This window comes from Salvelinus namaycush, chromosome 3, assembly GCF_016432855.1.
Source record: "Salvelinus namaycush isolate Seneca chromosome 3, SaNama_1.0, whole genome shotgun sequence".
NCBI lineage: Eukaryota > Metazoa > Chordata > Actinopteri > Salmoniformes > Salmonidae > Salvelinus > Salvelinus namaycush.
In genome coordinates this window covers 24,557,763-24,581,132 of record NC_052309.1, presented here as the reverse complement: position 1 = coordinate 24,581,132, position 23,370 = coordinate 24,557,763, and the positions used below count along the sequence as shown (strand labels likewise).

Here is a 23,370-nt window from a genome sequence, read left to right as displayed (position 1 = left end):
GGTCAGTACTCTGACTGGGCGACTCCAGAAGGCGTATTTTCTTCTGTTGAAGCCATTCTGTTGTTGATTTACTTCTGTGATTTGGGTCATTGTCCCGTTGCATCACCCAACTTCTGTTGAGCTTCAATTGGCAGACAGATAGCCTTACATTCTCCTGCAAAATATTTTGATAAACTTTGGAATTCCTTTTTCCATTGATGATAGCAAGCTGTCCAGACCCTGAGGCAGCTAAGCAGAACCAAACCAGGATGCTCTCTCCACCATACTTTACAGTTGGGATGAGGTTTTGATGTTGGTGTGCTGTGCCTTTTTTTCTCCACACATAGTGTTGTGTGTTCCTCCAAACAACTCAACTTTAGTTTCATCTGTCCACAGAATATTTTGCCAGTAGCGCTTCCTCAGATCTGTGCTTCGACACAATCATGTCTCGGAGCTCTATAGACAATTCCTTCGACTTCATGGCTTGGTTTTTGCTCTGACATGCACTGTCAACTGTGGGACCTTATATAGACAGGTGTGTGCCTTTCCAAATCATGTCATATTAATTGAATTTACCACAGGTGCACTTTAATCAAGTTGTAGAAACATCTCAAGGATGATCAATGGAAACAGGATGAACCTGAGCTCAATTTCGAGTCTCATAGCAAAGGGTCTGAATACTTATGCAAATAAGGTATTTCTGTTTTTATTTTTAACAAATGTGCAAACATTTCTAATGTTTCACTTTGCCATCATGGGGTATTGTGTGTAGATTGCTGACAATTTTGTTTAATTTATTATTTAATCTATTTTAGAAATAAGGCTGTAACGTAACAAAATGTGGAAAAATTAAAGGGGTCTGAATACTTTCCAAAGGCACTGTATGTGTAAATTATATATATATTTATATATTTCCTGAGCTTTCTTTTATCTCCTAGATAAACGACAAACACTTCAAAACCTTGTTTCTAATTATAAAATGTTTTACTGTCTTTTTTTCCATTTATGAATGTGTTATTTAACTGTTTCTCTGGGCTATAGCTGTAGTCCAAATTCAATATTTTATCAAATTACTTATTTTTATACCTAAATTCAAAATCAAATAGCTAAATGATCCATAGTATGACCATCTTAAAGAAATTTAGAACACCACACCCAACCCTACACCTAGCCACAACCACAACCCTAACCTTGGTTTACGCTACTTATATCCTACTTTTCTCTTTGGCTCCTCCCTTTGACCCTAGGTGCAGGAGTCCGGCTCAATTTAATCACTGAATATGACTCATCCTATGTTGACGTGTGTAGGAACAGGATTGTGTTTATGTTTCTTAGCCACACTCATAGAAATAGAAAGTCATAGCAATAGAAAGTTTAATGAACATTTGGTTTAATAATTTATTAATTCAAGATCATACAGGCTTTGCAAAGAGGGGCAGTTCTTCAGTTCAACAGTTACATCTAGCACACATAGTGATACATTTTATAGATAGACAGGTCATACGTAAGATCATAGTCCAGATATATGCAAAAATGTAGATTTTCACATTTGTGCTTTACATCAAGTAAATACACCAATTATCACTCAATCTATCAAGGACATTCTGGTTAGAATGGATTTAGATATGGCCTTAACCCTTTCATAATCATTGCACAACACCTTACACATTTAAAATACATATTATTTGTTTGTCCCAAAATTGAAGATTATGATAGTCAGTCAAAGATATTAAAGCTGAGATCTGTGAAAGGTGAAACAGTGCAATGTTATAGGCGCATTTGTTATTGTTTTGAAACAGAAGATATGAGCATCCAGTATTGTGGTAAAAAAAATAACCTGCCGTTCCATCATGCGTGCATTACAGAAGAGACTGTTGGGAGGAGCTATAAGAGGACAGGCTCATTGTAATGGCTGAAATTGAATAAATGGAACAGTATCAAACATATGGAAACCATATGCTTGACTATGTTCCGTTGACTCCATTCCAGCACTTACAATGAGCCCATCCTCTTACAGCTCCTCCCACCAGCCTCCTCTGCCATGCAATGATGTCTGAGGGAAAAAACAGTGTTCATTGTTTGAAATAACTTCTTTGTTGTTGTAATAGAGCAAACAAGACGTTTCACCGATAAGGATTCCAGCTTTAACGTTGTAACAATTTTCACAAACACATTCACACATTACAGTGTGTGTACACGGTGTACACGGTGACTACCACAAGTCCTCTGCTTTTTTTCAGTCTCTTAAAACATTTTACACAAATATCACATAAATGTTATATTTCCTTTTGATATATTTACAATATCTTACAGTTTTCAACACAACCAATAAATAGGCTTAACTTTTATAGAGATTAGACACAAATTAAAGTGTGATGTTCTCCTTACATCATGTCGGTCCCATCAGAGTTTGAACAGTGAGAGGTTTGTGAGCTGCTGTGGCTGCTTCTGAGTAAAGATATTGAAATCAAATGTCCTGTGTGTGTCCATTGGCCTGGCTCTGTGACTGACCAGTCCTCTCTGCTGATGTCACTTGTATTCCCTGGCGACGTGGACTGGAGCAGTAGTCAGAGAGAGAAAGGCCTGGAGGAGAGTAGCTCCGTGACAACCCAGATAGCTCCATGACAACCCAGCCCAAATCTTTACACAGGGTCTCTCCAGAAGTAGTCCAAGAGCAGGTGTCAAGAGTCACAGGGCAGTCCTCCAGAGGCCTGAGTGTGCAGAGACTGTTAGAAGAAAGATTTACATCGGGCCCTAGAGAGAGATATAACTGTTAACTAAGTTTATGAAAACCTTATAACCAAAATTATGCTACAAGTTAAGCCTATCTTTAAGTGCTCTAAAAATCATAAATCAAGGAAATCACAGCAGATGATCAATTGAAGGAACACAACACTTGTAATACACATGTAATTGCAAACAGCCACACTGTTATCAGTACAGGTTTAATGAAATGAACTACTTACCTGGAGACATGGGTTCTGTGTGTCTTAGAGCTAGGTTAGCATTAGCCTTTAACAGTTGCACTGATCTCTGCCCTGTGCTGAGCCAGCCTGTGGCGACTGGCGAAGCTGCCTCACCGTTGTGTCACCATACTGGATCCCTGAGCCCATCCGCTCCGGGTCTAACTCACCTACAGACGAGACACATCCATATATTAAACACATGAGAAAACGAATTCATAGATATACAGTACAGTTCACAGTTCTACAGTTCAGTACAGTTCACACACAGTTGTCACTTTAGGTCATGTGAATGCATGCAATTCCCTAGTGCACAACATGGCTCCTTGGGCAGCTATTAGTAATAAGTGAGTGTAAGTGTATGTGTTATTACCTGACTCTATCTTGTTGAGGATGGTGCGACCACATTTAAGGAAGGCCTCCTCCACATTCTCACCGGTGAGGGCACTCGTCTCCAGGAACATCAGTTCTGTTTTTATAACAACAAAGAGAGACAACATGGATACACGACCAATCTCCTTTATCTATAGTCACAAACATCACCTGTCTTTATATAGTTGCAAACATCACCCGTCTTACTAGTTGCAAACATCACCCGTCTTTATAGTCGCAAACATCACCCGTCTTTATAGTCGCAAACATCACCCGTCTTTATAGTCGCAAACATCACCCGTCTTTATAGACGCAAACATCACCCGTCTTTATAGACGCAAACATCACCCGTCTTTGTAGTCGCAAACATCACCCGTCTTTGTAGTCGCAAACATCACCCGTCTTTATAGTCGCAAACATCCCCCGTCTTTATAGTCGCAAACATCCCCCGTCTTTATAGACGCAAACATCCCCCGTCTTTATAGTCACAAACATCACCCATCTTTATAGTCACAAACATCACCTGTCTTTAAAGACGCAAACATCAACCGTCTTTCGATCACTACGCAGGATCATGTCAAATCAAATTATATTTGTCATATGCGCCAAACACAACAGGTGTAGACTTTACCGTGAAGTGCTTACTTACGAGCCCTTTCCCAACATTGCAAACTTAAAAACGAAGAAAATTTGCTAATAAAAATTGAAAATAGTAACACAATAAATAACAATAACGAGGCTATATAGAAGGAGTACTGGTACCGGGTCAATGTACAGGGGTACAAAGTAATTGAGGTAATGTAGGTAGGGATAAAAGTGACTAGGCAATCAGGATTGATAATAAACAGATTAGCAGCAGCGTATGTGGAGAATGTGAAAGTGTGTGTGGCGTCAATATGCATGTGTGTGTGTTTTGTGTGAGTTTTTATGTAGTGTGTGTGTAGTGTGTGTGTGTGTGTGTGTGTGTGTGTGTGTGTGTGTGTGTGTGTGTGTGTGTGTGTGTGTGTGTGTGTGTGTGTGTGTGTGTGTGTGTGTGTGTGTGTGTGTGTGTGTGTGTGTGTGCCTGTGCGTGTGTGCGTGTAGAGTCCAGTGAGTGTGCATAGACTCAGTGTAAGAGAGCCAGTGCAAAAAAGGGTCAATGCATTATTCCGGTTAGCCATTTGATTAACTATTCAGCAGTCTTATGGCTTGGGGGTAGAAGCTGTTCAGATGCCTTTTGGTCCCAGACTTATATAGTCATCAGGCTACATTATCACTATGCAGGATCATTAGGCTACATTACCGTTCTCCTGGGCGAAGCGGGCCGCCTCGAGGAAGGTGACCTCTCTGTCAGCCTCCAGGTCTTTCTTGTTCCCACACAGGATGATGACGATGTTTGGACTGGCCAGCGTTCGAGCGTCTGTCAACCAGTTGGTCAGGGCATTGTACGTTTCCCGACTTGGTTACACAGACAGATAGACACAGAAATATAATTATGTTTAAAATTAACTGATGTGGCTGCAATGGAATAAAGTGATATTATGAACTGTGACTGTTGACTTGTAATTGGTCCAAATCAGGGTCTTACCTGGTGATGTCATAAACCAGGAGAGCCCCTGCTGCCCCTCTGTAATAACTGCGAGTCACTGACCTGAAAGCAGGGGGGGAAAAGAGTCAGAGCAGACTCTTAGAACATCCAAAAATACTATCTCATGATCTAATCCAATCTATCTGATGATCAAATCCCAGTCATTTGAATGTCTCTCAAATGACCCCAGTAACGACCTCTCTCCGATCAAATGAACATCCTGCTGAGATAACATTAGACAGTCATGCACAGATGACATGCTTCCTGTTAATGTGCAGTATTTTACATTTTCTTATTACATTTTTATTTAACTAGGCAAGTCAGTTAAGATCAAATTATTATTTACAATGACGGCCTACCCCGGCCAAACCCTAACCCGGACGACGCTGGGCCAATTGCGCGCCGCCCTATGGGACTCCCAATCACGGCAGCTTGTGATACAGCCTGGAATCGAACCAGGGTCTGTAGTGACGCCTCTAGCATTGAGATGCAGTGCCTTAGACCCCTGCCCCACTCAGGAGCCCAGTAGAGCTACCTACCGGAATCGCTCCTGTCCAGCTGTGTCCCAGATCTGCAGCTTGACCGTCTTACCGGCGACCATCACCACCCGGGAGCCAAACTCCACCCCAATGGTGTGGCTGGAGTCCTGCTTGACTACATGGTACAGAACAGAAAACACAGTACAGTACAGACACCATAGTTAATTACACTCTCTGTTACATTTGGTAGAGGAGCATTGCTGTCATCTTTCATGTTGTGTGATACAGCCTAATGTAAAAGTAGAGTAAACTTATCCAAAAACCTGGTAGTGAATACCATTACAGTACCCTACTTTAACATTACAGTACCATGTCCGTGGGGGCAGTGATCTTTAAGACATAACCTCTTTCTGGAAGTTCAACATAATCACTATGATAACAATTTGACTTACACTTGTTTTCTATAAATTGATGGAGAAGACAGGATTTCCCTGATCCTGCACTTCCAATCACCAAGAATTTAAAAAGGAAATCTGGAAAAGAATAATGGAGAAAAAAAATCAATAAAACATTTACTACATCACACGACTACAGACTGACCACAAGGCGGAAGCCAAGAGCAGGGTGTTGTTGAAAGCCACTAGCAATGTCATTTTCTCACAAATTAAACAGAAGCAGTGGTTAGGGTTCCTGGCGACGACTGATAAAGATTTAGAAAACTAGATGTTGTAAGTAATGGTTGACAACTTGCTATAGGCGGCTATTTAGCTTGCAAGCTTCATCTTGTTTCTTGTCCCAGACGAAAGCACGGACATTAAGGTTAGGAGACAGTGAAGCCAGATATTGCTTTGCTTACCATACGTTTCTGTCATTTCCTTTGATGTCTTCAAGCTCTTCAAGTGCCGCAATGTCAATTACAAACTATTTGCTTATCAAATATGAAGACTATATTTCACAAATTGGCATAAATCCCATTTAATCAGAAGGATTCATCTCTTTTACCATCCAAGACAGAGGCATAGGGTTGACAGGACGTGATGACGAAAATTTCAACGACCTAGCTACGTAAAATGATTCGTTTACCGAGGTTGTAACTAGTTACCACAGTCACAAAGTCAAATTGTATATCGTTAAAATTCCGAAAAACAAAAAGTAGCTTTTTGGTATTAATTTAAGGTTACGGTTTGGCATAAGGTTAGCAATTTAGTTAAGGTTAGATTTAAAATCAGATTTTAAGAACATTCATTGTAGAAATAGGCGGGGTTTATGACTTTGTGGCTGTGCTAAATAGTGACGACCGTTTTCAGAGAGGTGTCAAGATAACTGTGGGGCATAATCTTGGACATAGCCTCTGTTGCCTGTAGCTGTTTGATCTATATTTTACTCTGACTCAACCTGTCAGTTGCAATACTTTTGATGATAACATGTATTCAGCTATTATGTGTTTTGTGGATCATTCAGTTATATTTCAGTTATATTAATTGCTAAATTGTAATTACTTCGTCACTACGGCCTATTTATTGCCTTACCTTCCTAATCTTACCTCATTTGCACACACTGTATATAGACTTTTCTATTGTGTTATTGACTATACGTTTGTTTATTCCATGTGTAACTCTGTGTTGTTGTTTGTGTCGCACTACTTAGCTTTATCTTGGCCAGGTCGCAGTTGTAAATGATAACTTGTTCTCAACTAGCTTACCTGGTTAAATAAAGGTTAAATAAAATAACAAAAAAATATTTCTGATAATTATTTAGGCCTACCTAATCATAAAATGTTGTAGAATTATTTTTTTAAATTAATAATTAAACGATATAGCCTAATGTGTGTGTGTGTGTGTCTGTCTATCTGCCTGTCTGTCTGTCGTCTTTCTGTCTGTCCTCATCCTTTGACAGTGACATTCTGAGATGCCAAAAAATATGAATTAATAGGAGCCGTTTAGAAATGGTGAAACATTTATTCAACAATTTAAGCAAAAATCCCCCCAAAAGTTTGCCACTTTTGAGTAAGTACCCATTCACCCATTCTCACACTTACTTTGAGTAAGTACCCATTCTCACACTTACTTTGAGTAAGTACCCATTCTCACACTTTGAGTGTACTCTCAAAGTCAATTACAGTTTTGGGCATGTGGTTAGATAGCCAGTATTCACCCTGTGTTGTCTTAAGATGGCACGTGTTATGTGATATAAAAACAAATATTTGACTCATGACAAGGCAAGCTTGTTGTCTTTAAGATTTAAATATAAATTCCCTCCTGTCTTGACCTGGAGGCATAAGTGAGCGATTTCCTCTTAGATGGGCCAGCTGTAAAGTAGTAATTGGCTATCATTTATTTTTTAAATTAATGAAAACAAAAATTTACTTTTTGTTCTTAATTTAATGTTAGGGTTAGGCATTAGGGTTAGCAGTGTGGTTAAGATTAGGTTTAAAACCTGATTTTATGACATTGTGGCTGTCAGCTTGTGCCTCGAGAACAAGATTTGTGACGAAAAATCTTCAGTAGGCCTATATGTACCAAGACCAAACACTGGATTTGAAATCTTGCTTCCATTCACAGACACCACAATGAGAAAATGGAAATATAAAAGCACCAGTAGCCTCCCAAATCAGTAGTTGCCCAGCCCCTGATCCCAGGTGGCATGATAAGATAAGAAGTATGAGTGACCCCCCTCTTTTCCCATAGATCCCCCTTTCTCTGTCTCATCACTTTGACTTGTGTTTGTGTTTTGGGGCCGGGGTGGGAGTGGCTGTTGTGGCAGGTGTAGTCGCAGGAGAGGGTCTCAGTTTACTGTACAACATCTTAAACCTGCAAAGACAAAAGGGATCCTTTCAAAACGGGGAAGTCAGTGTTTTTTAAATTGCGTCAAAAATGACATACATTAAGAGATATTTGTAATGTGGCTAGCAAAGGTTTGTTGGGTTATTGTGACATGAATGTTCTAGAACAGGATATTAAATGTCCCTGTAGGGTTTAGTGATAAAATTAGCTATATAAAAAATTTGAACAGTCATATCAGTCATTTGAACAGGCTTGTGCAGCACTTACAAGTTTTTGATTTTCCTCAGGAGGCCTCTGACCGCTTTGCTAATCCTTTTCATTCGCCCCTGTCATCCAAACACGTGTAGATTAGACAAAGTCCTTTGGTTGCTGCTGTTATGTGGATTACATTATAATATTCTCTCAACAAATAGTCTATGAACAACAGGAGCTCACTGCCTCACCTGCATTTGTTTGTAGAACAGAGGAAGAGAGAAAACACAGATGACACCTGCGAAAGAGACAGAGAAAGAAATCAGATCAACAAACTATGTTTACGTTATTATTTACAGATCAGAGCAGTTGAATGAAACAGGACTTATTAGGGCATAATTATCAGATGTATGAGGATGGTTCTGTAGGACAGTGTGGTGTAAGACAGTCAGATAGACAGGTGTTGAGTGGATCAGTAGGGTCTCACCAACTATCACCAGGGTCAGACCATTGGTCGTGATGCCCATATAGGTCAACACGTACAGCAGCACCACAAACTGAAAACAGAGCAACAGCTTTTTAGATTGGCATTGTTTGGCAACAGAAGCGATAGCATGTGAGCTTATGAAGCAATGATTATGTTTTGTTGATGTATTGTTTAATGTTACTGATGTAAGAGCTCAGGAGAACCAGTTATGTTGTCTGATTCAAGTGCTGGTGATTATGTGACTTTGACTTCTACCTTCCTCCCCAGTCCCCACACACATTTGTATTTGTATTTTTTATGGAAAAAGGCAGCAGCTACTCTTCCTGGGTTCCAGCTAAATTAAGGCAGTTATAGAATTTTTAAAACATTACAATACATTCACAACAGATTTCACAACACATTAAGTGTGTTCCCTCAGGCCAATACACGACTACCACATATCTACAACACAAAATCCATGTGTAGGTGTGTGTATGTTATTGTTTCTGTGTATGCATGTGTCTGTGCCTATGTTTGTGTTGCTTCACAGTCTCCGCTGTTCCATAAGGTGTATTTTTATCTATTTTTTTAATCTAATTTTACTGCTTGCATGAGTTACTTGATGTGGAATAGAGTTCCATGTAGTCATGGCTCTATGTAGTACTGTGCGCCTTCCATAGTCTGTTCTGGACTTAGGGACTGTGAAGAGACCTCATTACGGTATAGTACACTGAATTTTCTCTTAGTTTTCTGAGGGACATTGGTACTGGCCCCTGACCTTGATGGAGTCCATGATGCTGTCGATGAAGAGCAGGCGTTTGATCTCTGTGACGGCGAAGGCAATCATTAGCACCACCTCTTCCACCACCAACACAGTCTCCTCATCTGTCAGAGAGCTGTCGTCTCCTATATAAGACCTGGTACCACACACACGCACGCACACACACACAGACACACGCACAAACACATCATCAAACAAATACCTAGTTTCAAGAAGAATGTTCTACCAACAGATGCACAGAGCCATTCACAGATGACTGTTGGTTTTTCATGCTCCAATGATTACATATTGAGGTTGAAGCATGTTTCTCTAAACTACAGCATCGTAACTGCTGTAAACTGTGCTTACTGAAAGGGGTGCACTCCTTCAGGGATCTTCCGTATCAGCTCTAGGAGTTTGTAGTAGAGGCGTAGGGGGAAGGTGAGACACATGATGGAGATACACAGGTAGGACAGCATGGTGACGGAACTGAGCTGGAACAGGCTAGCCAGGCCTATCACCAGCCCTGTGACCACCAGCCCTGTCTTCCCCACATCCTGCCAGTAGATCAGGTCCATTACTGCAAAGAGACAGTGAGAGGATGGAGCGGGTATAGATAATTAAGTCCATTATTTATTAATTCATTAATAAGTGGTGGAAGACAATAAGTGAATGGGAGGGAGAGATAGATGAGTCGTAGAGATGAATAAGTGTGGATATCAGGACTGGTGCTCCAACTGATCTGGGTGAGCGGTTTTGGGAGAGCAGTGGAGCTCACCTCATCTGAGGAAAAGAGCCGGAGGAATTCAAACCGCGCTTAATATAGAGTTGTGTACAGAGATACATAGAAAGAGAAGTAGTCTATCTTAGATGTTTAATGTGTTTTGTGTGTTTATTTTGCATATTATATTTTAAAGGATTTTCTTTTGCAGTTTAGTACAAAACAAACACACAAATAAAAAAAAATTAAACAGCTGCCACACATATGAAATGAAGTATTGCTTAAGCAAGACATGGGACAAGAATAGAGCAACAATGACAGTTACAACAACAGTAAGTGTTCCAATTCAGTGTTCACAATCAGTCTCTGAAACAGACCCCAGATCTTGAGAAGAGGAGTTAGTCCATCTACGGAATCAAGGGGGTTTGGGTGACTTCCATTCTGTGAGGATAATTTTTTTTGCAGCCACCATTCAAACATCAGAGCCTGTTGTTCCTCATAGGACAATCTTAGAACAGACCCTGAGCAGCCAAAGAGAGAAAGTTCTGGGTCAGGTTCAATGGCCCTCTCATTTACCTTTGAATACCAAAGATGTTTCTCCAGAAATTATTGAGTAGGGGGCAGAGCCAAAAAAGATTAGTTAAAATGAACCCTCTGAGGCTTTACATTTGTCACACATCGGGGAGACCTGGGGGTAAAGTCTATGCAATTTGGTTTTGGAGTAATGAAGTCTATGCATGACTTTGTATTGTATCAATTGATATCTGGTATTGATGGAACAGGAGTGAATTCTAGAAAGGGCTTCTCCCCATAGATCATCTGAGATCTCAATATTTAACTCTTTACCCCAGGTCTCCTTGAAATGACTAGTAAAAGCCTCTGTATAGTTGGAAAAAAGGAGACTAACTGAGATGAGGTGTTTTGAGTTGGGAGGGCGCTGTAGCAAATCATAAAAATGATGTTGTACAGGGAGGGTGTCAACATTTTGAATTTTCCCTTTGATATAGTGTCTGACTTGTAAATAACAGAAAAAAGTGAATGGAAGAGTTTGAATGTATTATTTAATTCAAATAAAATGTTATTAGTCACATGCGCCGAAAACAACAGGTGAACAGTGAAATGCTTACTTCAAATCAAATCAAATTTTATTTGTCACATACACATGGTTAGCAGATGTTAATGCGAGTGTAGCAAAATGCTTGTGCTTCTAGTTTCGACAATGCAGTAATAACCAACGAGTAATCGAACCTAACAATTTCACAACAACTACCTTATACACACAAGTGTAAAGAAATTAAAGAATATGTACATAAAAATATATGAATGAGTGATGGTACAGAACGGCATAGGCAAGATGCAGTAGATGGTATCGAGTACAGTCTATACATATGAGATGAGTAATGTAGGTTATGTAAACATATAAAAGTGGCATTGTTTAAAGTGGCTAGTGATACATGTATTACATCAAGATGGCAAGATGCAGTAGATCGTATAGAGTACAGTATATACATATGAGATGAGTAATGTAGGGTATGTAAACATTATATGAAGTGGCATTGTTTAAAGTGGCTAGTGATACATTTTTTACATACATTTTTACATTATTAAAGTGGCTGGAGTTGAGTCAGTATGTTGGCAGCAGCCACTCAATGTTAGTGGTGGCTGTTTAACAGTCTGATGGTCTTGAGATATAAGCTGTTTTTCAGTCTCTCGGTCCCTGCTTTGATGCACCTGTACTGACCTCGCCTTCTGGATGATAGTGGGGTGAATAGGCAGTGGCTCGGGTGGTTGTTGTCCTTGATGATCTTTATGGCCTTCCTGTGATATCGGGTGGTGTAGGTGTCCTGGAGGGCAGGTAGTTTGCCCCCGGTGATGCGTTGTGTAGACCTCACTACCCTCTGGAGAGCCTTACGGTTGTGGGCGGAGCAGTTGCCGTACCAGGCGGTGATACAGCCCGACAGAAGGCTCTCGATTGTGCATCTGTAAAAGTCTGTGAGTGCCTTTGGTGACAAGCCGAATTTCTTCAGCCTCCTGAGGTTGAAGAGGCGCTGCTGCGCCTTCTTCACCACACTGTCTGTGTGAGTGGACCACTACTGTCCCGTCGATGTGGATAGGGGGGTGCTCCCTCTGCTGTTTCCTGAAGTCCACGATCATCACCTTTGTTTTGTTGACGTTGAGTGTGAGGTTATTTTCCTGACACCACACTCCAAGGGCCCTCACCTCCTCCCTGTAGGCCGTCTCGTCATTGTTGGTAATCAAGCCTGCCACTGTAGTGTCGTCTGCAAACTTGATGATTGAGTTGGATGCGTGCATGGCCACGCAGTCGTGGGTGAACAGGGAGTACAGGAGAGGGCTCAGAACGCACCCTTGTGGGGCCCCAGTGTTGAGGATCAGCGGGGTGGAGATGTTGTTACCTACCCTCACCACCTGGGGGCGGCCCGTCAGGAAGTCCAGTACCCAGTTGCACAGGGCGGGGTCGAGACCCAGGGTGACGAGTTTGGAGTTTACTATGGTGTTAAATGCTGAGCTGTAGTCGATGAACAGCATTCTCACATAGGTATTCCTCTTGTCCAGATGGGTTAGGGCAGTGTGCAGTGTGGTTGCGATTGCGTCGTCTGTGGACCTATTGGGGCGGTGAGCAAATTGGAGTGGGTCTAGGGTGTCAGGTAGGGTGGAGGTGATATGGTCCTTGACTAGTCTCTCAAAGCACTTCATGATGACGGAAGTGAGTGCTACGGGGCGGTAGTCGTTTAGCTCAGTTACCTTAGCTTTCTTGGGAACAGGAACAATGGTGGCCCTCTTGAAGCATGTGGGAACAGCAGACTGGGATAAGGATTGATTGAATATGTCCGTAAACACACCAGCCAGCTGGTCTGCGCATGCTCTGAGGACGCGGCTGGGGATGCCGTCTGGGCCGGCAGCCTTGCGAGGGTTAACACGTTTAAATGTTTTACTCACGTCGGCTGCAGTGAAGGAGAGTCTGTAGGTTTTGGTAGCGGGCCGTGTCAGTGGCACTGTATTGTCCTCAAAGCGAGCAAAGAAGTTGTTTAGTCTGTCTGGGAGCAAGACATCGTGGTCCGCGACGGAGCTGGTTTTCTTTTGTAATCCGTGATTGACTGTAGACCCTGCCACATACCTCTCGTGTCTGAGCCATTGAATTGCGACTCTACTTTGTCTCTATACTGACGCTTAGCTTGTTTGATTGCCTTGCGGAGGGAATAGCTACACTGTTTGTATTCGGTCATGTTTCCGGTCACCTTGCTCTGATTAAAAGCAGTGGTTCGCGCTTTCAGTTTCGCGCGAATGCTGCCATCAATCCACGGTTTCTGGTTTGGGGAATGTTTTAATAGTTGCTGTGGGTACGACATCGCCGATGCACTTGCTAATAAACTCGCTCACCGAATCAGCGTATTAGTCAATGTTGTTGTTTGACGCAATGCGGAACATATCCCAGTCCACGTGATCGAAGCAATCTTGAAGCATGGAATCAGATTGGTTGGACCAGCGTTGAACAGACCTGAGCGCGGGAGCTTCCTGTTTTAGTTTCTGTCTATAGGCTGGGAGCAACAAAATGGAGTCGTGGTCAGATTTTCCCGAAAGGAGGACGGGGGAGGGCCTTATATGCGTCGCAGAAGTTAGAATAACAATGATCCAGGGTTTTACCAGCCCTGGTTGCACAATCGATATGCTGATAGAATTTAGGGAGTCTTGTTTTCAGATTAGCCTTGTTAAATCCCCAGCTACAATGAATGCAGCCTCGGGATATGTGGTTTCCATTTTACATAGAGTCAAATGAAGTTCGTTCAGGGCCATCGATGTGTCTGCTTGGGGAGAATATATGCGGTTGTGATTATAATCGAAGATAATTCTCTTGGTAGATAATGCGGTCGACATTTGATTGTGAGGAATTCTAAGTCAGGTGAACAGAAGGACATGAGTTCCTGTATGATGTTATGATCACACCACGTCTCGTTAATCATAAGGCATACCCCCTGCCCTTCTTCTTACCAGAAAGATGCTTGTTTCTGTCGGCGCAATGCGTGAAGAAACCAGCTGGCTGTACCGACTCCGATAGCGTGTCTTGAGTGAGCCATGTTTCCGTGAAGCCCCTAGCCAACAATGCAGTTTAAACAATATATGAAAAAGAATAAGAGATAAAAGTAACAAGTAATTAAAGAGCAGCAGTAAAATAACAATAGCGAGACTATATACAGGGGGGTATCAATACAGAGTCAATGTGCGGGGGCACCGGTTAGTTGAGGTAGTATGTACATGTAGGTAGAGTTATTAAAGTGACTATGCATAGATGACAAAAGAGAGTAGCAGTGGTGTAAAGAGGGGATGGGGGGGCACTGCAAATAGTCTGGGTGGCCTTTTGACTTGATGTTCATGAGTCTTATGGCTTGGGGGTAGAAGCTGTTTAAAAGCCTCTTGGACCTAGACTTGGCGCTCCGGTACCGCTTGCCGTGCGGTAGCAGAGAGAACAGTCTTTGACTCGGGTGGTTGGAGTCTTTGACAATTTTTAGGGCCTTCCTCTGACACCGCCTGGTATAGAGGTCCTGGATGGCTGTTTGGCCCCAGTGATGTACTGGGCCGTTCGCACTACCCGAGCAGTTGCCAACCAGTCAGGAAGCTCTCGATGGTGCAGCTGTAGAATCTTTTGAGGATCTGAGGACACAAGCCAAATCTTTTCAGTGTCCTTAGGGGGAATAGGTTTTGTCATGCCCTCTTCACGACTGTCTTGGTGTGCTTGGACCATGTTAGTTTGTTAGTGATTGGACACCAAGGAACTTGAAGCTCTCAACCTGCTCCACTGGCCCCGTCGATGAGAATGGGGGCGTGCTCTGTCCTCCTTTTCCTGTAGTCCACAATTATCTCATTTGTCTTGATCACGTTGACGGAGATGTTGTTGTCCTGGCACCACACGGCCAGGTCTCTGACCTCCTCCCTATAGGCTGTCTCGTTGTTGTCGGTGATCAAGCCTACCACTGTTGTGTCATCGGCAAACTTAATGATGGTGTTGGAGTCGTGCCTGGCCGTGCAGTAATGAGTGAACAGGGAGTACAGGAAGTGACTGAGCACTTACCCCTAAGGGGCCCCTGTGTTGAGGATCAGCGTGGCAGATATGTTGGTACCTACCCATACCACCTGGGGGCGGCCCGTCAGGAAGTCCAGGATCCAGTTGCAGAGGGAGGTGTTTAGTCCCAGGGTCATAAGCTTAGTGATGAGCTTTGACGGCACTATGGTGTTGAACACTAAGCTGTAGTCAATGAATAGCATTCTCACATAGGTGTTCCTTTTGTCCAGGTGGGAAAGGGCAGTGTGGAGTGCAATAGAGATTGCATCATCTGTGGATATGTTAGTGCGGTATGCAAATTGGAGTGGGTCTAGGGTTTCTGGGATGATGGTGTTGATGTGAGCCATGACCAGCCTTTCAAAGCACTTCATGGCTACAGACATGAGTGCTACGGGTCGGTAGTCATTTAGATAGGTTACATTAGTGTTCTTGGGCACAGGGACTATGGTAGTCTGCTTGAAACATGTTGATGAATGATACTAATTGCTTATCTATGTATAAATCTTCAATGTGGTCAGACCCTTCTCCCTCCATTCAAAAAACACCTTATCAGACCGAGATGGAACGAAATAATTATTAAAGAATATCAGGGTGTATACAGAGGTATCAGGCACCTTATAAACATGCTTAATCTGGTTTAGAACTTTTCAAGAATTTCTCAAAACAAAGTTGTTGCCTCTCAGTTTGTTTGGGCACTCTGCTTTAGAGAAAAGCAAGGCTGGAAGAAAGGAATGTTACAGACTTGACTTCCATATTTTGCCACAGGGGGACATCCGTGCCCAACTTATCAGGAAAACACAGTTCCCAGTAAGTTAATGCTTAAAGATGGGTAGGCCAGTTTCCTTGGGCTTTTCCAAGTGAGCATTACAAATAGGATGGTTTTTGTAACTCCAGACAAATGGCAAGATTGGCGAGTCTAATGTCTTAAAAAATGAAGAGGTAAGAAACATTTGAAGATTCTGGCAAAGCTAAAGAAACCTGGGAAGAGAAAAACATTTTATGGCATTAATGTACCCCGTCATAGAAAGAGGAAATATTATCCAACTCTCTATTTTTTGTTTTAGCTTTGCAACCTGCTCACTTATTTAAGCTTGAAGATGAGCTTTGGATTTCTAGGTATTTTTAGTACCAGGTAAGTTAAGTGGTCATGCACCACTTTAAATGGTATCCTCTCTAGCTCACTTGCTGTAATATTATCTGAGATACACATGAGATGCTTTCTCCCAATTTATTGAATAGCAAGATAGTTTGCCAAATGAATTGATTAAGTCTAGTAGGTTAGAGACAGATGCTACTGGGTCCGAGAGGTATGGAAGCACACCGTCTGCGCATAACGAAATGCGGCTTTCTATGTTTCCTACTTTAACTTTAAGATCTTGGATATTAGGATGATCCCTTATTTGTATCGCGATGGGTTCAAGGGCGACAGCGAAGAGTGGAGGACTGAGTGGGTAGCCCAAAGGGACTGGATTTGTCTCTGTTGGTCAGAATAGAGGTTGTTGGACAGGCATAAAGCATTTTGACCCAGACGATAAATGAGTCGCCAAATCCAAACCTACTGATTGCTTGAACATGTATGACCATTCTATTTGGTCAAACGCCTTTTGAGCATCTAGCGATATAATAGCCACCTTGGAGCCTTTCCCATGATTTCCATATAGACTGTTAAGCAGCCTGCGCACATTAGAAAAAAAGAACCTGCCGGAGATAAACCCCGTCTGATCCGGACGAATAATGGTTGTTACATGTTTGTTCAACATATTAGCAAGCACTTTGGTCGAAATTAAGCAATGCTATCGGTCTATATTTTGCAGGATCTGTTACCTCTCTGCCTTTATTTAACATAAGGCAAATATTGGCTTCATACAATGATTTCAGGAAAATCTTATTTTCTGTTGAATCAGTGATCATACTGAGTAAGAGCTGAGCGAAAGCTTCACTGAATGTTTTATACAATTCACAGCTGAAACCATCAGGGCCAGCAGCCTTTCCAGGTGGGAAAGCTTTTCTTGCCTCGATTATTTCCTCTGTTGTGAAACTCTTCAATAATTTTTTTGCCGCCATCATGAAGTTTTGGCAGGCTGATGGAATCAAATAAGGCTGATAAATCAGAACTGGAAGCATCGGATCTGGAAGAATATAGCTGAGTAAAATTCTTTGAAGCAGTTGTTTATCTCTTTAGGATCTGTCAGCAAGGTGCCCGCCTCAGACCGGATTTTACGGTTGCTCTATTTGCTATGCACCCTTTAGTTGTCTAGCCAGCAACCTTTCCGGTTTGTCCCCTAGTTCAAATCGTTTTTGTCTCAGCTTTAATAGGAGATTACTGACCTGGGAACCAGGTCACCGTGCTTCTACACCTGCATTGCTTGCTGTTTGAGGTTTTACGCTAAGTTTCTGTACAGCACTTTGTGACATCAGCTGATGTAAGAAGGGCTTTATAAATATATTTGATGAAATTTGATTGAACCAAGAATGTAATTGTTTTCATATTTTAATTTCAAAATATTGTTGTAGTCAACCTGAGAGGGTGATGTTCTGATTGTCTCCTCCAAAGCGGGGAGTTTTAAAAAATATCTTATCCAGTCAAATGCTATTCTCTTATTTATGGCAGACTCATGAATAATATGACCTCTCATAACCACTTTAAAAGTTTCCCATAGTGTAGAATCAGATACCTGTGTCATTAGTCTTGAGGAACTCATTCAACTTGGCTGTCATGCAGTCAATCAAAATAATTGGACTGTGATCACTTAGATGCTATGGTATTTCGAATTGAGCACATTGGGTATCAATTTGGAATATATCGAAGTAGTCGGTTCTAGAATAAGACTTGTGAACATGAGAGTAGAATGAGTAGTCTTTGTCTGTGGGATGTTGCAGTTTCCAGATGTCCACTAGATTCCTGGATTTGATTAGATTATTTAGAACCTGGACAGAGGTGATATTTGGTGGAGTAGGTGTAGACAGTCTGTCAATCTGGGAGTAAATCAAAAACATTACGAAATAAATGTGGGTCATCAATTTTTAGGCCATAGACGTTCAATAGGGTGATAGGGAAAGAGTTAATGTTCCATGATACTATGATGTACCTACCGTGTTGGTCTGTAGACATGGACGAGAGTTGAAAAGGGATATTTTTACGAAAGAGAATAGCAACACCTCTAGCCTTGGAAGAGAAGGGTGATTGATAAACTCGAGAAATCCAGTTGGAAAATTATGTTAGCACCAAGTGATTTCAAGTGCTTAAATACCATACCCCTTTTGCACGCGTGCCCGAGACCGTGCACATTCCACCTTTAACATCTGACTGATTCCCATGATCGTTTCCTGGCATTTATATCCAAGGGCATTTCAAATAAAACTTCTTAAACATGTACGAATTCAAATAAAACTTGTCTGGCAGCAGAAAACAAAAACAAAACACAGTAAAAGAACCCAGAGAAACCCGCCTTCCCCACTGTAAATGAAGACCGCCGGGCATGATGGCTAGAACAGACCCAATATTATGCTAGCAAGCTAACAGTCAGACTTAACAGCGCTCTTCGCGGTTGCTGGAAAACAAATGAATACGATACCATTTATGAATGAACATAAAATCCACAGTTTGCTCAGTCAATATCCCAGAAATGTGTGGCAAGATTTAACCTTTTCAGAGGGTTTGCTGTAGTTTTGATACGTAACTGTCACGCTGTATTATGATAGGAGTCAAGCGCAGGAATACGTAATAGGGGGTTAAATTTTCTCCACCCAAACAAAAGATGAAGGTGTAAACCTCTAAATAATACACGGGACATGGATGTCCACAATAACACGTAACATGGAAGTCGATACAACAGCACAGGACCAACGGAGATGGTAACAATAACCGACAAGGACAATGGGGAACAGAGGGCACATACAGTATATAACATACTAATCAAGGGGAATGGGAACCAGGTGTGCGTAATGAGACAAGACAGTCCGGGGTTGGTGGTAGTAAATCCAGTTCAGTGACGCCTAGAAGGCTGATGACGTAGACTTCCGGAGCTGGTGAACGGAATGAGCAGCAGTACCAGAGGATCCGTGACACAAACTTGAAGCCTCTATGGACTTGGCGAAGACTCTTGTCATGCCGTTGTGATGGACACGTAGCTTGGCTGGAAAAATCGCAGGCTGTATTTCACCTCCGCCTCTCTCATGGTCTGCATCACATCTCGGAATGCTTGCCGTTGCTCCATCACCTCCATGGTGCAGTCGGGGAAGATGAGAACCTTTTGAATTCCATAGCTCGCTGTCATCCAAGTCGTAGAATGAGCTGGTTTTCCTGAAAGTGATGCACCCTTGAAATCACTGCAACCTTAAAGGTCCTCAATGATGTCACCATTGCCCTTGATTCTAAGCAATGTTGTGCTGCTATTTTATTGACTTGGCCAAAGCTTTTGATACGGTAGACCATTCCATCCTTATGGGCTAAGGAGTATTGGTGTCTCTAACGGGTCTTGGCCTGGTTTGCTAACTACCTCTCTCAAAGAGTTCAGTGTATAAAGTCAGAAAATCTGCTGTCTCAGCCACTGTCTGTCACCAAGGGAGTACCCCAAGGCTCAATCCTAGGCCCCACGCGCTTCTCAATTTACATCAACAACATAGCTTAGGCAGTAGGAAGCTCTCTCATCCATTTATATGCCGATGATACAGTCTTATACTTAGCTGGCCCCACCCCGGATTTTGTGTTAAATGCTCTACAACAAAGCTTTCTTAGTGTCCAACAAGCGTTCTCTACCCTTAACCTTGTTCTGAACACCTCCAAAACAAAGGTCATAAGAAGAATGCCCCTCTCCCCACAGGTGTGATTACTACCTCTGAGGGTTTAGAGCTAGAGGTAGTCACCTCATACAAGTACTTGGGAATATGGCTAGACAGTACACTGTCCTTCTCTCAGCACATATCAAAGCTGCAGGCTAAAGTTGAATCTAGACTTGGTTTCCTCTATCGTAATCGCTCCTCTTTCACCCCAGCTGCCAAACTAACCCTGATTCAGATGACCATCCTACCCATGCTAGATTACGGAGACATAATTTATAGATTGGCAGGTAAGGGTGCTCTCAAGCGGCTAGATGTTCTTTACCTTTCAGCCATCAGATTTGCCACCAATGCTCCTTATAGGACACATCACTGCACTCTATACTCCTCTGTAAACTGGTCATCTCTGTATACCTGTTGCAAGACCCACTGGTTGAAGCTTATTTATAAAACCCTCTTAGGCCTCACTCCCCCCTATCTGAGATATCTACTGCAGCCCTCATCCTCCACAAACAACACCCATTCTGTCAGTCACATTCTGCTAAAGGACTCCAAAGCACACACATCCCTGGGTCGCTCCTCTTTTCAGTTCGCTGCATCTAGTGACTGGAACGAGCTGCAACAAACACTCAAACTGGACAGTTTTATCTCAATCTCTTCATTCAAAGACTCAATCATGGACACTCTTACTGACAGTTGTGGTTGCTTTGCGTGATATATTGTTGTCTCTACCTTCTTGCCCTTCGTGCTGTTGTCTGTGCCCAATAATGTTTGTACCATGTTTTGTGCTGCAAACATGTTGTGTTGCTACCATGTTGTTGTCATGTTGTGTTGCTACCATGCTGTGTTGTCATGTGTTGCTGCCTTGCTATGTTGTTGTCTTAGGTCTCTCTTTATGTAATGTTACAGAAACCCATGTACTGTCTTTATGGTTCTGTTCACAACACATCAGTTCATAGGGTGGTGAGGCGACACACACACACACACACACACACACACACACACACACACACACACACACACACACACACACACACACACACACACACACACACACACACACACACACACACACACACACACACACGCACACACACACACACTTGCACAATACATTAGAGAGTTCAAATGCACAGCAGATCTGCAGTGAAACTGACATGTCGTTTCGGTGACAGCTGAAACTTCCAGTGAGCTCACTAACACCAGTGTAAATCTAGAAGGTAATTATCTGATTACTACTAACATCCAGGAATGTTTCATAGATAGAGCCGAGTTCCCTCCTATCCCCAACCATTGACCCTAAATACCCAACAGCTGTGCCCATAATGATTCCTCAACATGGCCAAAACAGATTAAATCTCTGAGTCATCACTCCTCACAGGCATATAAGAAGAAAGAGGCTTGCTAAACACCATTATGTCAGCAACTCATTTTGTTTTTGTTGTCTATCCCTCTCTCCACCAACTGTAGCTCTCTATCAGAGAACTGATCGGAATTAATCTTCCTGCCCTGTAATTCTCCACCTGCCCAGTAGTAGAGCCCCTCTCACTGGTCCCAAACCAGCTGGAGACCTCAGCCCATACACAAAGGTCAAGTCTACCTAAGACCAAGTCACATATTTACACCACCTTACCTTTGATGGCCATTTTGGCAGCTGATTGCTGTGCAAACAACCCACCCCACTCGCTTCCTCTTGCTGCTCGCTGCTCTCCTAGAACCCCCTGCACTCCTATGGTCCTCGCTAGGATCTTTATTTGGCCCTACCAGCCCCGTCAGCAGTATAGGGCCTTGCTGGCCTAATTTTATCCTGCAATTGGATACCCCCTCTTTAAGGGCACACAGGCACACACACAGCCACACACTCGCACATTCACATAACGTGGGGAACCTGAGACATCAGCATGTTTTTAAGTGCAGACAGTTCCTTGGTCTCCAGAGAGACCCTTGGTTCCTTGGCCTGTCTGTTATACAAAACAAGATCCCTCAGCCAATCATAGGAACAGGTTTTCAACATAGGCCTATCACTCTACCAGAGGTCAGTATTTATGTATAGGCATTTAATCCTTATAGGAGTTACGGGTTAATTGATTTTAAGATGTTAAGAATACATAACCCATATAAAACAAAGCCCTTATGGTCGCTCCTCTTTTCAGTCCGATGCAGCTAGCAACTGGAACGAGCTGCAACAAACACTCAAACTGGACAGTTTTATCTCAATCTCTTCATTCAAAGACTCAATCATGGACACTCTTACTGACAGTTGTGGCTGCTTTGCGTGATGTATTGTTGTCTCTACCTTCTTGCCCTTTGTGCTGTTGTCTGTGCCCAATAATGTTTGTACCTTGTTTTGTGCTGCTACCATGTTGTGCTGCTGCCATATTGTGTTGCTACCATGTTGTTGTCGTGTTGTGTTGCTACCATGCTGTGTTGTCATGTGTTAATGCCATGCTATGTTATTGTCTTAGGTCTCTCTTTATGTAGTGTTGTGTTGTCTTTCTTGTCGTGACGTGTGTTTTGTCCTGTATTTTAATTTTATTTATTAAATAAGCCCCCGTCCCCGCAGGAGGCCTTTTGTCTTTTGGTAGGCTGTCATTGTAAATAAGAATTTGTTCTTAACTGACTTGCCTAGTTAAATAAAGGTTAAATAAAATAAATAAATAAAATGTGTTACATTCATACACAAAAGCACTCTCGTGAAGACACAAAATAAGATTCCCCTTCATCACTTTTTTCTATTACAAAATGACAAATGAAATCATAAATGCTATATCATCATGTGTTTGCAAAAGTATTCAGACCCCTTTGATTTCTTCACATTTTATTGTGTTTATTATTATATATGTTTTGCTAAATAAAACATTCATAACTAAAATATAGTAGTTGCATAAGTATTCAGACCCTTTGTTTAGGCAAGCCTAAATTCATTTAGGGGTAAAATTGGGCTTAACAAATCACATAATAAGTTACTTGGACTCACTCTGTATGAAATAATAGGGGTTGACATGATTTTTGAATGACCAACCCTTCTTCTGTCTCCCATACATGCAACATCTGTAAGGTCCCTCAGTCAAGTATTGAATTTCAAGCACAGATTCAAATACAAAGGCTTTCGAAAGGCTCATAAAGAAGGGCAGTGATTGGTGGATGGGTAACTATAACAAATCAGACATTGAAAATCTCTTTAAGCGTGGTCAAGTTAATATGTATGCTGTGGATGATGTATTAAACCACC

At 42.1% G+C, this 23,370-nt stretch overlaps 2 protein-coding genes across 3 annotated transcripts; both read right to left on the bottom strand.

The window, feature by feature from the left end:
* Positions 1-1,371: 1,371 nt before the first annotated feature.
* Positions 1,372-6,381, bottom strand: LOC120044284 (ras-related protein Rab-4B-like). 2 transcript variants are annotated; one of them, XM_038988891.1, is made up of 8 exons: positions 6,217-6,381; positions 5,813-5,893; positions 5,421-5,535; positions 4,882-4,944; positions 4,597-4,751; positions 3,316-3,411; positions 2,946-3,112; positions 1,372-2,733 (listed from the first exon to the last, which is right to left on the bottom strand). In XM_038988891.1, the coding sequence occupies exons 1-7, from the start codon at positions 6,230-6,232 to the stop codon at positions 2,994-2,996; spliced, it is 645 nt and encodes a 214-aa protein (XP_038844819.1). In that variant the 5' UTR covers positions 6,233-6,381; the 3' UTR covers positions 1,372-2,733; positions 2,946-2,993. The 2 variants fall into 2 exon arrangements, with proteins under 2 accessions (XP_038844819.1, XP_038844820.1); XM_038988892.1 differs by having other exon boundaries at positions 1,372-2,690.
* A 1,686-nt stretch (positions 6,382-8,067) lies between these two features.
* Positions 8,068-10,139, bottom strand: LOC120043702 (reticulon-1-A-like). Its single transcript, XM_038988252.1, has 6 exons — positions 9,931-10,139; positions 9,580-9,718; positions 8,823-8,892; positions 8,587-8,633; positions 8,411-8,469; positions 8,068-8,170 (listed from the first exon to the last, which is right to left on the bottom strand). The coding sequence occupies exons 1-6, from the start codon at positions 10,137-10,139 to the stop codon at positions 8,068-8,070; spliced, it is 627 nt and encodes a 208-aa protein (XP_038844180.1).
* Between the last annotated feature and the right edge of the window lie 13,231 nt (positions 10,140-23,370).

Coding starts and splice junctions, on each gene's coding strand:
- LOC120043702 (XM_038988252.1), bottom strand. CDS start 10,139: ATGGACCTGATCTACTGGCAGGATGTGGGGAAGACAGGGCTGGTGGTC. Junction 8,893..9,579: donor GCATCATGGACTCCATCAAG/GTCAGGGGCCAG, acceptor CTCTGTTTTCAG/TTTGTGGTGCTGCTGTACGT. Junction 8,171..8,410: donor CTGAGGAAAATCAAAAACTT/GTAAGTGCTGCA, acceptor TTGTCTTTGCAG/GTTTAAGATGTTGTACAGTA.
- LOC120044284 (XM_038988891.1), bottom strand. Junction 3,412..4,596: donor CCGCTTCGCCCAGGAGAACG/GTAATGTAGCCT, acceptor TTATAAAAACAG/AACTGATGTTCCTGGAGACG. Junction 3,113..3,315: donor CCTCAACAAGATAGAGTCAG/GTAATAACACAT, acceptor TCTCGTCTGTAG/GTGAGTTAGACCCGGAGCGG.